The sequence below is a fragment of the Peromyscus eremicus genome, chromosome 8a (genome assembly GCF_949786415.1).
Source record: "Peromyscus eremicus chromosome 8a, PerEre_H2_v1, whole genome shotgun sequence".
Classification (NCBI taxonomy): Eukaryota; Metazoa; Chordata; class Mammalia; order Rodentia; family Cricetidae; genus Peromyscus; species Peromyscus eremicus.
In genome coordinates this window covers 56224405-56240301 of record NC_081423.1, presented here as the reverse complement: position 1 = coordinate 56240301, position 15897 = coordinate 56224405, and the positions used below count along the sequence as shown (strand labels likewise).

Below are 15897 nucleotides of genomic sequence, written 5' to 3'. Positions count from 1 at the left end.
ACTCTACCACTGAGCTACACTCCCAGTCCAATGTCCTATTTTAATATCCTGACAGTCTCCATTTTATACTTTTTGCAATAGTCACTAAGAGCACAGTTCAATGAAAATTTTGCTTCATGCCTTGTTTTCAAGAGTAGTTAAGCAAATACTAACACAATACGATTTTTAAATGAACTTTTGAAAACTTCCATTTAGTCATAAGCTACAAATATACATAAGACAATAATATAAATAATTTAGTGTATCTACTAAAAACCTTTCTTAAAATTACGTGTGTGTGTGTGTGTGTGTGTGTGTGTGTGTGTGTGTAATGAGCATACATATCATGATGCCTATGTAGAGATTAGAGGACAACTTGAGGAGGTGAGTTATTTATTTTTCTTTCTTCTAACATGTGAATTCTGGGGATCAAATTCAGATCATCAGGCTTGGTGGCAAATGCCTTTACTCACTGAGCCATCTCCACAGTCCTATTAAAATTGTTTTGAAAGAAATTTACTACATATGTTTAAGTATATAACATGTTATTAGGAGACACACATATAGCTGGGCATGATGGCACATGCCTTATCCTAGCCCTTGGGAGGCAGAGCAGATAGACCTCTGTAAATTCCAGGTTAGCCTAATTCACACAGTAAGATGTTATCTCAAACAAACAAGCAAATAAATAAAGAGATGCACATACAAAAATTACTATATAGTGGGGCTCAGCAGGTAAGAGCATATACTGCTCTTGTAGACCACCTGAGTTTAGTTTTCAGTACTCACATTGAAAGACTCACAACCACATGTTAATTCCAACTTCAGGGAGATCTGCCTCTTTAGGTACCATGCATATAGACACACACCAACACACAGACACACAAAAAATAAATAGAGCTATAGAGCTGGAGAGATATATCAGTGTTAAGAGCACATATTATTACTGTAGAGGGCCCAAGTTAGGTTTCCAGAAGCCATATCAAGTTACTAACAATCCCGTTACTCCAGCTCCAGGGAAATCTAATGGCTCCAAGGGCATTTGTAGTCTCATGTACATACACACACACACACACACACACACACAAAATACATGCAAAATATTTTTAGGAAAAGATACTAAAGGTGGCTATATCCCTTTAATTCTAGCTTTTAAGAAGCAGAGGCAGGCATATCTGAGTTCAAGGCCAGCCTGGTCTACATCTTGAGTTACAGGCCAGCTAGGGCTACATGATGAGTTCTTGTCTTCAATCAGTCAATCAATAGGAAGAATGACTGAGTTATCAGCCTCTGGATTCCACACACAGCACACACATCTACAAGGACATGTACATATACTACATGCAAAAGCTAAAATAAGCAGGCCTGGAGAGATGACTAAGCAGATAAAGACATTTGCCACACAAACCTATCAACCACAGTTCAATCCCCAGAACTCCACAAAGTTCTCTGATCTCCCAAGCTAAGCATACATATAGTAATAATTTGTTTTAAAGAAATAAGCTTATTGAAAGATTCTTGTACTTTCTAAATATAAGAACATAATAGATACCAAAATATTTAATTTGTTATCCATGGATTAAATATAATCATAAGGAACAACCTGAGGCTGGAGAGATGACTCAATGGTTAAGAGCACTGTCAGCTCTTCCAGAGGACCTGGATTCCATTACCAGCACCCACATGATGCACCACCATCTGTAACTCCAGTTCCAAGGTATCTGACATCCTTTTCAGACCTCCTTGGGCACTGCATGCATACGGTGCAAAGACAGAAATGCATGCAAAACACCCACACATATAAATTAAAATTAAAAAAAAAATTAAAAGAAAATGGAACAACCAACTTAGGGTGATATCTTATTTCAATAGTTCATGTTCCCATCAATTGATAAGTATTTTACTTTTACCATACCACATATGTTGTACAGTGATGCATTATAACTTTCTGCCAAGAGGTCTTATGCATTAGTTCTGTGTTCTGATGAAGTCAGACTCACCTGACAAGTCTAGCTCTTCTGTGGAAGACAAGTTGGCCAGACTCCAGCTATCACTGCGAGCTGCCAGGACAAACTTGTGAGCATTGATGTGCCTGCCCCCAACCTTGATCTTCAAATCGCTGATGAAGAAAATATCCAGAGATACAGAAAGAAAAATGTCATCATAACTAGGTAAGCTAGGAGTTCTACCTGACAAATACATGGATAATGATTATCAACATGAATCTGCAAAAGAAAAAAATAAACCACAATGGCATTTCTACATGGTGGACCATGCTTACATGTTGCTGGGAATATTTTAACTTCTACCTCAATTCCATGGGATGATCTAGTCTCAAAGACATCTAACAGGATTCTTGTGGTGAACTTACAAGCTAAGCAGGATGACTAAGTCATACATAAAATATAGGATGTCTTATGCACAATGCATCAAATAAACCACCAGAGTAAGAAATGTGGATAGCACAAAACTCAGACTGTGCTATTGCTTTGCTCCATAATAATAATGTCAAGCAATGTGAAATGGAGAGACTATGAACACATAAGTTCACACAAAGCAGTAAAGAACACAAAACCTAATACCTGGACTCCTGTCTCCATCAGAAACATTTATATCTAAATTAATCATTTAATATCCAACCATTTATCAAGAGAAGAGGTTGGGGCTGGGTGGCACTTTCATATAACCTCAGCATATTGGGATCACAAGTTTGAAATCAATCTGGGGTACATAGCAAGACACTGTCTCAAAAAAGCAAACAAGAAAGAGAGGTAAGGATATTTCCTACATACTATTATATTTTAAAAAATTCCCCCAAAAAAGATAGGTACATTAACTCTGAAATGTCAAATGCTAAGAAAAAAAGGCTTCTAGGCAATTAACTGAAACATCAATGATGACCCTCTGTGCCGATAGGATTGGGCCATATGGCCAGCCATGCTGGCAACAGAGAAAAGTGCCAATGTGTGGCACTTAGCAAAACTGTAGCATTGGAGAAGCAGTGGGAAGAGGATCAAAAATTCAAGGTTATCCTTGACCACAACCAAGTACTAGGCCATCCTGGGCTATAGAACACCTTGTTGCAAAAATAAATAAATAGCTAGGTATAGTAGCACATGCCTTTAATTCCAATATTCAGGAAAGAGATGGACTACTGAGTTCAAGGCCAGCCTGGTCTACACAGCAGGTTCCAAGTCAGCCAGGGCTTCACAGTAAAACCATATCTCAAACAAACAAACAAATAAATAAATACTACTGCTAATAATCAATCCTTGGTATGTGCCCACTATTCTAAGTGTCTTAACATCTATGACTTAATCTTTACTCCAACCCTAAATTGAGTAGTACTAATATATCCTCCTTTGTTACAGATCAGGAACCTAATGTCATAGCTTGAGGAAAAGGGCTAGCAAGTAGCATACAGGTCTCTAACAAAGAATGACATTTTGAGTAACAAAGGCACATTGCTCATCTTTTTCATTGGTTTGGTGTTGGTTTGAGGGCACAGATGAGCACACGGATAGTGTGCATGTGGAAGCCAGAGGACAACCTTTGGTGCCATTCCTCAGGTGCCATCTACCTGTTATTGGGTCTCTCATTGGCCTGAAACACAACCACTTAGGCTAGGCTTGCTGGACAGGGAGCCCCAGAAACTGCCAGTCTCTGTCCTCCTAGTAGTGGGATTTTAAGTGCCTGCCATGAGGCCCAAATTTTTTCACATGGGTTCTTGGGATCAAATTCAGGTCCTCATGTACCTTATTGACATCAGCCTAGCTCTTACTTTTGTTTTATAGATAAGGACTCCGTCTAACCTAGCCCACACTGGACTGGACCTCACTATATAGCTGAGGCTGGCCTCAGACTCATGATAACCTTCCTCTCAGTCTCCCTAGTACTGAGATTACAAGCTGAGCTTCCACACATGGCTCAGTGCTGGTAATGTGGATTATAGAAAAATAAATTTGACAAGAAAATGAAAGAGAAGCCAGGCCTAGTAGAGCAGATAGGTCTAATCCCGTCTACCTGAGAGGCTCAAACAGGAGAATCACAAGTTCAATGGCAACCTGGCCAACCTAGTGAGACTGTCTCAGAACAAGGTCAACAAGAGCTGAGGATGAGGATGCAGCTTAGCACTTGTCTAGATATGCAAAGTCCCTGTTTCAACCCCAAGGAGTACAAAATAAGAGAGAATGAGAAGACACTCTAACGTGTGTGAAGTGGCTAGGGATGAAGCAAGAGGTCCAGTTCTGGTTCCAGGAGCTTACCTGTACTGCTCCTGCTCATAGAGACCTGCCACTATTGCCAGCAAGCGGCTGATGAAGGACTCACTGCTGCTCTCCTTGTTTGCCTGTGCAGCCAAAAGCGTGCATCTTTTCTCTGTCTCTGCCAGTTTCTTCTGCAGCTTGACATACTCTTGTCGAAGAAGCATCAAATGCTTCTCCAACTTGGCCACCTCCTCTGCAAGGCAAACAAAGAATGTTTACATGGCAGTTGCAAGGCAAATCTCATTCACCACTCTCTAGCCATATGATCTACTATTTCTGTATAATCTGAGAGACTCAAATATGACTTTGTGGGCTGGCAAGAAGGATCAGCATATAAAGGTATTTACTGTCAAACCTGAGGACCTGAGTTCAGTTCCTAGACCGACATAACGGAAGGAGAGAACCTACTCCTGTAAGTTGTCCTCTGACCTCCATCACACACATTGTGACATGCATGTGCCTACACGTATACATACACATGTACAAAATAATAAGAAAAAACACAACTGAAAAGAAGAGACCCAGTAAGATGGCTCATCGGATAAAGGTGCTTGCCGCTGAACTTGACAACTTGGGTTTGATCCCCAGGACTCACACGGTAGAAGGAAAGAACCAATTCCCTTGGGTTGTCCTCTGACCTCCACTTTCTCATGTGGCACGGACTTGGACATTTGCACGCGCGTGCGCACACAAAATATTAAAAAAAATAAGCAGAATATAAAACTATATGTGTTACAATTCAAATTTAATGTACATACTCACATATGTGCAAAATAAAAGGCAAATTAAATACTACTAAATAGCAAGTCTTGCTGAAAAGGATTTTTCTTTGCACTTTGATTGTTATTTTATAACAAATATGTACTGCTTTCATAATTAGAAAAAGGTTTTCAAAAGATGTGTTTAAATGCTAATGTAGGGCTGGAGAGATGGCTCAGAGGTTAAGAGCACCAACTGCTCTTCCAGAGGTCCTGAGTTCAATTCCCAGCAACCACATGGTGGCTCACAACCATCTGTAATAAGATCTGGCAACCTCTTCTGTATACATAATAAATAAATAAATCTTTAAATGCTAATGTACTATGATCATCACACATATACACACATGTATGTATATATGTGGCTGTTTTTTCTCCTCTTCTAGGCATTCAATAAATGCCTGCAGTGAAGAACTGGATGCCCACCCAGCCTCAGGTAGAAATCAATATTCCCAGGAAAATAAACTTGAAAAGCACTTACAAGATGACAAGAGTAACTTTTTTTCTCTAATTCTGCAATTATTTGTCTTACAAATATTGAAACCAAACATTTCTTTAAAAAACAAAACAAGCCGGGCGGTGGTGGCGCACGCCTGTAATCCCAGCACTGGGGAGGCAGAGGCAGGTGTATCTCTGTGAGTTCGAGGCCAGCCTGCTCTACAGAGCTAGTCCATGACAGGCTCCAAAGCTACAGAGAAACCCTGTCTCGAAAAACAAAAACAAACAAACAAAAAAATCAAAAAACATGTATTTATTTTGCTCTTACTGATGAGCCATCTTTCCAGCCTCCCAAACAACATTTCTCTTAAAATGCTGGCTAAAGGAAAACATACTTTTTGTTTTATTTTGTTTGTTGTTTTTTGAGACAGGTTTCTCTGTGTAGCCTTAGCTGTCCTGGAACTTTATCTGTAGACCAAGCTGGCCTCCAACTCAGAGATCAACCTGAGTGCTGGGATTAAAGGTGTGTGCCACCACCACCTACAGACGAAAACAATACTCACAATTAACCTGGTTTTGAAAACAACAGAGGAGTTGAACTTAAAATTACACCAAGCACCTTGAGTTAGACTCAGGTCACTGACTCTGAAGAGCTCTTAGTGACTCAAGACTAAAGAACCAAGAAAGTACAACTCTCCACCTCGGAGAGGGAAATACTGAGCAAGAGAACTCAACACCAGCACGGGAAATACAGACTCCACGTCACAGAATGAGTAGGTACTGAAGCAGGGCAGAAAGAGAAAATTTAGAGGCCCATCACACCAGAATCTAGTTTACATTCCACACAAGCAATAAAACCAAATTTTAAAGCTGGGCAGTGGTGCTGCACACCTTTAATTCCAGCACTCCAGGGGCAGAGGCAGGCAGATCTCTGAGTTTGAAACCAGCCTGCTGAGTGAGTTCCAGGACAGCTAGGGCTACACAGAGAAACCCTGTCTCAAAAGACAAAACTAAAATTTTTTTTTTGGCCTACAGATACTTCTTGTCAAGATATTTCAACAAGGATGCTAAAAACACCATATTCTGTTTACTTACAGCCAGAATGTGACCTTGAGTTTAACCCTATGAATGCTTTTATCCCTAAACCCAAAAAATACGCCTTATAAAACCACCTTACAATTCCATTTACTAAAGGAAATCCTTTAAGTAAGTAAACAAACTCATATATTCTTCCTTAAAATAAACCTTTATTAATATTTTTTAAATTTAATTTTTCTTGAGCTAGGCTTCCACCACATCACCATTATCACTCTGCCTGCCCTGAGATGCTATATAGAGAGCAGGCTGGCCTCTGCCTCCAGGGTGCTAGAACTAAAGGTGTGCCACCACTCCCCACCCACCCTTTCTTTTCTTTTCTTTTCTTTTCTTTCTCGAGACAGGGTCCCAGCAGAGAACAGGAGAGAGTATGGAAGGAAGACTGCCCCACACATCAACAGACTAGATGAATTAATTAATAATGGCCTGGGACCTTTGTTGAATGAGTAGAGCTTTACTTCAAACTTGGAGAGTTTCTTTGCTCCCCGTTTTACCAGCCTATGTTAACAAAACACTTTCTAGAAGAGTGCTCTCCAACAGAACTTTCTTTTTTTTTTTTTTTTCGAGACAGGGTTTCTCTGTGTAGCTTTGCGCCTTTCCTGGATCTCACTTTGTAGACCAAGCTGGCCTTGAACTCACAAAGATCCGCTTGCCTCTGCCTCCCGAGTGCTGGGATTAAAGGCATGCGCCACCACCGCCAGGCAGAATTTTCTATGTGGTACAATATTCTACTGATCTGCCTATCCCAGGGAGTCATTAGCCACACTGCAGCTGAGCACTTGGAATGTGATTAATGTGGCCAGGAACTAACTGTTTAATAGCATTTAATTTTAAGTTCAAGTGGCCGTATGTGGTTAGCAGTTATTGTTCTGACCAGTGAAGAGACAGTGTAAAAATGTCTTCACCTTGTTATTCAATTGTCCCAAGTACTTTCCTGACCAAATTCCACTAAATTAGTAAAAGCCTATAATCAACTATGTAACAAGCCACTTATATATATTTTGATTTCATTTTGTGGGGTCTGGAGCAATGACTCATGGTTAAGAGCATTGGCTAGTCTTTTTTTTAAAAAATAATTTATTTACTTTTATTTTATTTGTATTGGTATTTTGCCTGTGTAAGGATTATGTCCTTAATTACATCACCAGCCTAAAAAGCGGGCGTGCCCTCTGTGCATTCTCTCTTTCCACACTCTCTCTCCTTCCATCTGTCCTCCCCCTCTGCGCAGTTTCTCTCTCTCTCTCTCTCTCTCTCTCTCTCTCTCTCTCTCTCTCTCTCTCTCAATAAAGCTCTAGAAAGGTTACCATGGCTCGTGATTTCTCCTCTGTCGGCATGGCGGCAGCCAGCCACGAGCGCCGCCGCATAACCAACAGCCTGCATGTACATCTGTGTGAGGGTTCAGTTCTTGGAGTTAGAGACAGCTGTTAGATGCCATGTGGGTGCTGAGGATTGAACCCAAGTCTTCTGAAAGATCAGTCAGTGCTTCTGAGCCATCTCTCCAGCCCACAAATTATTTAATTTTATTTCATGTGCATTGGCGTGAAGATGTCAGATGCCCTGGAACTGGAGTTATAGACAGTTGTGAGCTGTCATGTGGTGCTGGGAATTGAACCCAGGTCCTCTGGGAGAGCAGCCAGTGCTCATAACTGCTGAGCCATCTTTCCAGCCCCGCACTGGCCAGTCTTACAGAGAACCCAGGTTCAACTGTAGCACCTACATGATAGCTCACAAGTATCTGTAACTGCAGTTCCAGGGCATCCAATTCCCTCTTCCAACGTCCTCAGGCACCAGACAAGCACATGACACACATATGTACATGAAGGCAAAACACTACAGACGTAAGAATAAAAAAAAATTCTCCCCACTATGATGACATCTATGAATCACATCAGCCACCAACATGGCAAGATAACCTTAAGGGTGCAGCAGTGGCACGAATACCTTGGCATTAACCAACGGCTCTCTAATTGGATTTAAGACACTCAATATAAGGTAAACCATGCTGGGTACTGGAACCTAGCTAACTACTCACTCAGTGCTAGTTAGGGCATGGTTATTGGAGGAGAATCAACAATCATTAAGTTACTAACCCAGCATAATTCCTAAGAATGCATGAACATTTGTCCTTATACCCACAGACAAGTGTAGTCTCCACAACCATCAAGGAAACCGCTTTGCAACAAGAGACCACTACAGAAAATCACAAACAATCAAAATGCAGAGTTGTGGAGCCCAGTCCTAATAGATACATCTACAAAACACTCCTGCATCTAAGGCTCAGAGAACATTTTGGAAGAGGGGAGCAGAGAGAATTCTAAGAGCCACAGGATCAGTAAGTTTGCTGTGAGACTGTGTCTCCTAGTAATTATCAGAAGTTACACCCACAAAGTCTCATGAACAGACTGCCCAAATGTGACCTGAACAAGGATAACATCAATGGATACGCCCAAGTAAACTGGGAAAAGCCTGTAAGGCCTCAACCCTACACAAAGAACTATAGGCAACTGAGGAAAGCTGGGAGAGAGGGTCTTCTCTAAGGAAGAACACACCAATTATCTAGTGCCAGTCAGCCCAGAAAAAACATACATACAAGTAACACTATAAAAACTGAACAGGCTATATTTAGGAATGTGTATGTGTGTGTACATGCGTGTACATGTGTGTACACATATATGCACACAGTATCAACTAATGAAAAAATAGTCATGAATTTGGAGACAGAGCAGAAAGGGGTATATGGGAGGCTTTACAAGGAGGAAAGGGTAAATGTTGTAATTACAATCTCAAAAAAAAAAAAAAAAGTGCTGGGAATAGACCCAAGGCAAGCACTCTACATCTCCAGCTCAAGAACTACACTTTATTTGCTAAGACTTAAATGTGCTAGAAAAAACAGGAGCTGTGGCGGTTTGAGTAAGGATGGCCCCACAGGCTTACAACATCTGAACGCTTAGTCACCGGGAATGGAACTGTTTGAAAGGATTACAAGGATTAGGAAGTGTGGCCTTGTTAAAGACAGTGTGTCGCTGAGGGTGGGCTTTGAGGTTTCAAAAGCCCACACCAGGTACAGGCTCTCTCTCTGTGCAGATCAGGATGTAGCGTTCTCAGCTACTACACCAGCACCTGTCTGCATACCACCATGCAGTCCATGGTAATAGACTAAGCCTCTGAAACTGTAAGCAAGCCCCTGATGGGTGATGTTGCTCTCTCTGTATGCTGTGAATGTGATATGCTCTGTATGCTGATTGGTTGACAAATAAAATGTTGACTGGCCAGTAGCCAGGCAGGAAGTATAGGCAGGATAAGCAGAGAAGGAGAATTCTAGGAGAGGAAGGCGGAGTCAGTAGATGCCAGCCCATTGTCCAGGGAGCACCACATAAAGCCTCGGAACACGTGGCAACACATAGATTAACAGAAATGGGCTGAGTTTAAGTGTAAGATCTAGTCAGTGGTAGGCCTGAGCTAATGGCCAAGCAGTTTTAATTAATACAAACTTCTGAGTGATTATTTTATAAGCAGCTGCGGGGTCCGTCGGGCTGGGCAGGACTAGAAAAAACTCCAGCTACAAGCCCCAACTAAATGCCTTGGTCATGGTGTCTCTTCACAGCAAGAACAGCCACTAAGACAGTAGTTTAAAGAAGCCAGGTATGGTTTGCATACCTGAAAGGCAAAAGGATCATGAATTCAAGGTATGGGCCACAAAGGGAGGCACTATCTTAAAAACCAAGTACTAGGTGTTGATTAGGGCACTCCTAGAAAACTGATGTTTTTCAGAGTAATGTAGTAGAAACCCACCAGTTTACATGATGTCTTAGTTTGCTTTCTATTGCTGAGATAAAAAACAATGTGACCAAAAGCAATTTGGGAAGCAAAGCATTTATTTGGCTTCCATATTCCCTATCACAGTTTATTGAGGAAAGCCAAAGCGGGCCCCTGGAGGGAGAAAGACATGCAGGAACACTACTTACTGGCTTGCTCCCCATGGCTTGCTCAGCCTGCTTTTTTATACAACCCAAGACTATTTGCCCAGAAGTGGCACTGCCCACAGTGATCTGGCCCCTTCCAAATCAACCATTAATCAAAAAAATACACAACAGACTTGCCTACGGGTCAGTATGATGGAGGCAATTACTCAATTGAGATTCCCTCTTCCCAGATATGTCTAAAGTAAATTTGTATAACATTGACAAAAACAAACCAGCACATGTGACAAGAGACTAAAGACATAACAAGCAAACTGTTTGGGTGCTAAGTATTTCATCTATGTCAAGAGCATACACAATACATGCTCAACCATGGAGTGATACCCTCAGGCACCAAGCAACTTAAGGGATGATCAAAATGCCAGGCCTTCAAGCGTAAGCATGATTCTAGGTTGAGTGACAGCACTGAACGAAACAAGCAAAGCTCCTGCTTCACAGGATCTCCATTCAGGAAAACCCTCTAGGTCACAACTGAACAGCTATTGGAAGAAAAGCTCATCAGCCATACAGAGAAATGGCTTTGCGGGGACAAAGGCAGAGGTAAAAGCATGTTGGAAACATATAAGAACAGTTCGTATGACAGAGGCACAGTAAGCGAGAGGCCAGAAACAAGTTTCATTGTGAACTAGGACCAGATCTCTTTTGAGACTTCAAGGTTATTTGGAATATACCACAGGAGTTGGAGGGGGAGAGTGTTAAGAACAGGAAAGGTGGGGCTGGAGAGATGGATCAGTGATTAAGAGCACAGGTTGCTCTCCCAGGACCTAGGTTCAATTCCCAACCCCTGTAGAGAGGCTCACAACCATTTTAAGTTCAGTTCAGAGGATCTGATCCCCTCTTTTGGCCTCTTCCCCCCATCAGGCATGCATGTAGTGTACAAAACATACAGGCAAGCAAAACATCCATTCACATAAATTAAAAATATAAAATTTTTTGAAAGGAGAGTTAAGATCTGATTTTGCGTTTAACATTTTATTACATTTAATCATTTATTTGGAGGGGGACTGTCATATGGTTGTTAGCACTTGAAGTGGGGCTAATGTGACAAGTAATGAGAGTCATTTCTCACTTTCACTGCACTGGTCACAGATAACAAATTCAGGTAGTCAGGCTTGGTGGCAAGCCTGTAGTCACTGAGCCATTACCCTGGCACTAATTTTATATTCTTTTTGAGACAATCTCTCATGTAGCCCTGGCTGGCCTTAAACCTGCCATATAGCTAAGGATAGCCTTGAACTGTTGTTTCTCCTGCTTCTGCCTCCAAAGTGTGGGAGCCACCATGTCTGGCATAAATCAGATTTGTTTTAAAGAGAACAAAAGAAACTGAAAAGAGGCTGTGGGCGAGCAAACTAAAGGAGAGAAAAAGTAACAGCAGGAAGACCACATGAACACCTTTAAAGTAGCTCATTTGAGTTTCAAGAAAACACAAATCAGAACAGCTGCAAAGGTGTACAAAACGGAAACAGAAATCGCTTTTAGAGGCTGGGTGTGGTATCACACCCCTCTCATTAATCCCAGAATTCAGGAGACACAAGCAGGCAGATCTCTGTGAGTTCTAAGCCAGCCTGATTTACCCAGCAAGTTCCAGGCTAACCAGGACTTTAGTCTCAAAAAAATTAAAAAATTAAAAAGAAAAAAAAAATTGCTTTTAGAGTGGACCTGAGTTAAGGATCTGTATTTAGTCAAGTGAACAGCCATAGAAAAAAGAAAGTTTTCTATATAAGCAGATAAGTTACTGTATGGCAAGTATATATGGTTTCTCAAGACTCTGCTTACTATTCCTGGAAACTAATGAACCACACACAAACCACCACCAAATGATCAACTACTAGGAAAGCCTCCAGAGTATGCTGACAACTGAACTGTGACATCTCACAAAAATCTGCTATTAGTCTGAACAGCAGCCAGTTCTGACAATCCGATTAAAGTTCAAGCAGCAGCAAAAACAAACAGAACAAAAATACAAGCAACGTAAGAAACATCTCACAAAATATCTTTAGATGACTTTGTTTTTCCTTGCATAGGAAATGCCTTCCATTTAATGAGCTAACTGACCCAGAATGCTTTCCTCAAATTTTCCTACCTGAACTTTACAACATCATTTTTAAACAGCCTTAACTGGAACTTAGGAAACTGGAATGTAAATAGGGCAAACTGTGAGGTCAGAGCCTAAGAGTATCTACCTATCATCCCCCCATCACTTAACCCCTCCAACCAATTTAATCCTGTATGTCTTGTCTGTGGTTAAGGTGTATGGTCCACTGGCTAGATAGATGTTTCTAATCACCTCAAGGCAATCACAAGTAAACAATCAGTGACTGATCTCAGCCCATATGAACTCCCCACAACTGGACCGGGAGCACAAACACAGTAAGTGCTCACTAAAACTACTGAATGAAAAAAGAAAAGAAAAACTACACCCTGAAACTTGGTAATGTATTTCCCCAACATTCAAATTCCCTTCCTAAAATCACTATACTACTCACAATCTCACAGTGTCTTCCTGAACCTTCCTCCCACACCTCACTGCTGAGAATTCACTGGCTGCCTCCAGTATACAATATTTCTGTGGTTTACAGATCTAGCTCCTTTTTTGTATAGGCTTTTGTGTATCCCAGGTCAGCTGTGAATGACCTTAAATTCTTGATCCTTCTGCCTCCAACCTCCAAGTTCTGAATGAACTACAAGCATGTACCACCACACTCAGCCCTTTCAGAAGTCCCTTTGCTTCCTCGTCTTCTTTGGGACAATATTCGCCTGAGGTTCCACCTCCAAGGTGTTTAACGTGGTAGAAAAAGGAAAAAGGAAAACTGGATCCAGTTCCCAGCCATAACTCTAGCCTCAATTCACTTAGCTATTAAGGGCAAATAACATACCTAGCAGGCCTACTTCGTATTATTACTCTTAAACCTAATCCAAATCAGAGAAGCCTACACAAACTGTCATGCTACCCAAATCTCAGAACAAGAAATGATGGGTTCCGCCAAGGCTTAGCAAACAAACAAACCAAAATAGGGAAGGTCTTGATCAAGCACCCTTCAACACTCAATAATGTCCAACAAGAAGTGTTTTTCTCCAACAATGGGGTACACTCGAGAAACACACAGGCCAGGTCCAATATCACTCTATGATCCCTGGCAGGTAACTGACCATCTCTGGCCTTCCCCACTTGTAAAGTTTTGACAAGCAGAGATCCTACATTAAGGGAAGCTGAACGTGAGAAATCAGATGCCTTTACCTGCAGTGTCGTAGAGAGTACACTACAAAAGAGGGTAAGGAACCAAGAGGTAAAGGAACGCAGGTCTGGCTTTAGTACACCTCTCACCAGCAGTGTGGCCTTGGTCAACTCCCTTACTAAGCAAAGCCCTCCTCCTGCCCCCATTGCAAACCTCAGAGACTCTCGGCGCGCCCGCATGCCGGGGCTGTGAAAGAGCCCAGAGACTACAGCTCTGGCCCAAGAAACCCGTTGCCCAGTTGCAGCCCCGATTCCTCCCAACCTCCTGCAAGGAAGAGTCTCAAGCTCTTCCGCAAGCAAGGGATGCACCCCTTCCGGATGCAGGACCTGCCATGACAGCAGTTTCGATTTCCTAAGGAGATGGACACTTCCCTCGCCGTTCCAGCATCGCTGGCACTACAAGGAGCTTCCTGGACAGCCTTGCCGAGCTTCGCTGCTGCGGCTGCTCCTAGCACCTGATCACCACCCCTGGCGTTCTCAGCCCACCTAGGACCCGAGGGGCCAGACCGCGGGAGGGGCGTTGCCATAGGAACGGCGCAGAGGAACCCCCGGCCCGGGAAGCCCCGAGACGCTAGACAGGAAGGCTCGCGAGACACGCGGTGCCCCGTGCAACCACACCCGACCAACCCCTCTCGGGGCTTCTGTGCCAGGCCAATGGTGCCCTCACACCTCTGTGCCTTCCCGCGCCGGTCCACAAAAAACCCTACCTTCCGCCATGTCGGGCCCTGCCCTGCCTGCAGCCTCGCGAGATGTGCCTGCGGAACGGAGTCAACAAGTCTCGCGAGACCTGGGTGGAGGCGCGGCAAAGGGAGGAGCCTGAGCACACAAGAAGTGAATGAAAGTGGAGCGGGAAGCTATACCCCCGGGGAAACCGAGCTTCCCCCCTCTACACACTAGACATTTGGGGTTATTGCCAGGCACTGACTGATCTCCCATATTCCAGGCGGTCGTCAGGGAACAGCGAACGTGGACTACTCTGATGCATGGTTACTTTGTAACCATGAGACGCTGTCAGAAATCTTGAATGACAGCATTGGTCCTGGGCTTGGGGATTTTATGGCCAAAACCAGACTACAACTCAGGTCATCAATCATGACACGCACACTGGCTACTGAAGTAGGGGTTGCGGTAACTGTAAGGCTCTATAATTATTAAAGACCAACGCCGTGCGAGGAAAATTGTGAGATCCCTGAGGTCAAAGTGGCAAAGCCAAATAACATTAGGAGCTTATTAAAAAACGCCCAGGACAGGGCCATGGAGTAGAAATGAGAAGTAAGGGTAATTAGATACTGGGAGATTAAACACAGGAAAGGAAGATTGTAATACTTTTGGTGAATGTGAGAATGATTATATAATTTGATAATAGCAAAATAGAGGAGAAATAAACCTAGATAACATCCTCTCAACTTTTTTTTTGGAGGTGTGGTGGGGTGGCGAATTAAGACAGGGTCTCTTCACATAACTTTGTCCTGGAACTCACTATGTAGACCAGGCTGGCCTTGAACTAATAAACATCCACCTGCCTCTGCCTCCAGGGCTGGGATTAAAGGCAAGCACCACTACACCTGGTTTAAAAATTTTTTTCTTGGCTTGCTGAACTAGCATGTATAATTAGAACACATGAGGCCTTCGGTTCAATGAAAAAATTTAATTCAGGAGAATTAAAAATAATGCATCAACAGTTAAGGAAGTATGCTATAGAGGACAGCCAGATTTTAGGAAGATCTGCCACAACTGAAGCATTTTGGGATGGGTAGTGAAATGGAGTGAAGGAATTTGGAATTTAAATCATAAAAACATAGGGCCGAGGGTTAAAATTTTGAAAGGGGGGCAACCCTGACTGATAAACACCTAGAAAATTGAAGATGGAAGGGCACTGAAATACATTAAGAAAAATTATGTGCTAAAAACTATGTTCCAGGTGTAGCAGGAGACTACAGAAGTGAAGAGAACATGGGCAGAGCAATGTTTGGGTAGTGGCACTGTGTAAGCGGCATGTGGGTAAAGAACAACACAGTGCAGTATTTGTCAATTTCAATAGAACTGCCAGAGCTCAAAGCTTCTGTCTGTTGAGGATAGTTCATAGGTGCACCAAATATTGAGCTTGTCAGACCTTCAGGTGGCTAGGTGAGCCAGCCTCAGGCATA

The 15897-nt window shown here is 42.5% G+C and overlaps 1 protein-coding gene across 1 annotated transcript in view; it reads right to left on the bottom strand.

Annotated features, from left to right (window-relative positions):
• The window catches only part of Ankfy1 (ankyrin repeat and FYVE domain containing 1), a 66070-nt gene extending 51503 nt beyond the window's left edge, over positions 1–14567 (bottom strand). Inside the window, exons 1-3 of the mRNA XM_059271138.1 lie at positions 14458–14567; positions 4245–4437; positions 1980–2098 (exon numbers count right to left, since the gene is read on the bottom strand). Of these exons, the coding sequence (XP_059127121.1) occupies positions 1980–2098; positions 4245–4437; positions 14458–14467 (322 nt within the window). The 5' untranslated portion in view covers positions 14468–14567. The remainder of the gene's footprint in view (positions 1–1979; positions 2099–4244; positions 4438–14457) is intronic.
• Positions 14568–15897: the final 1330 nt, after the last annotated feature.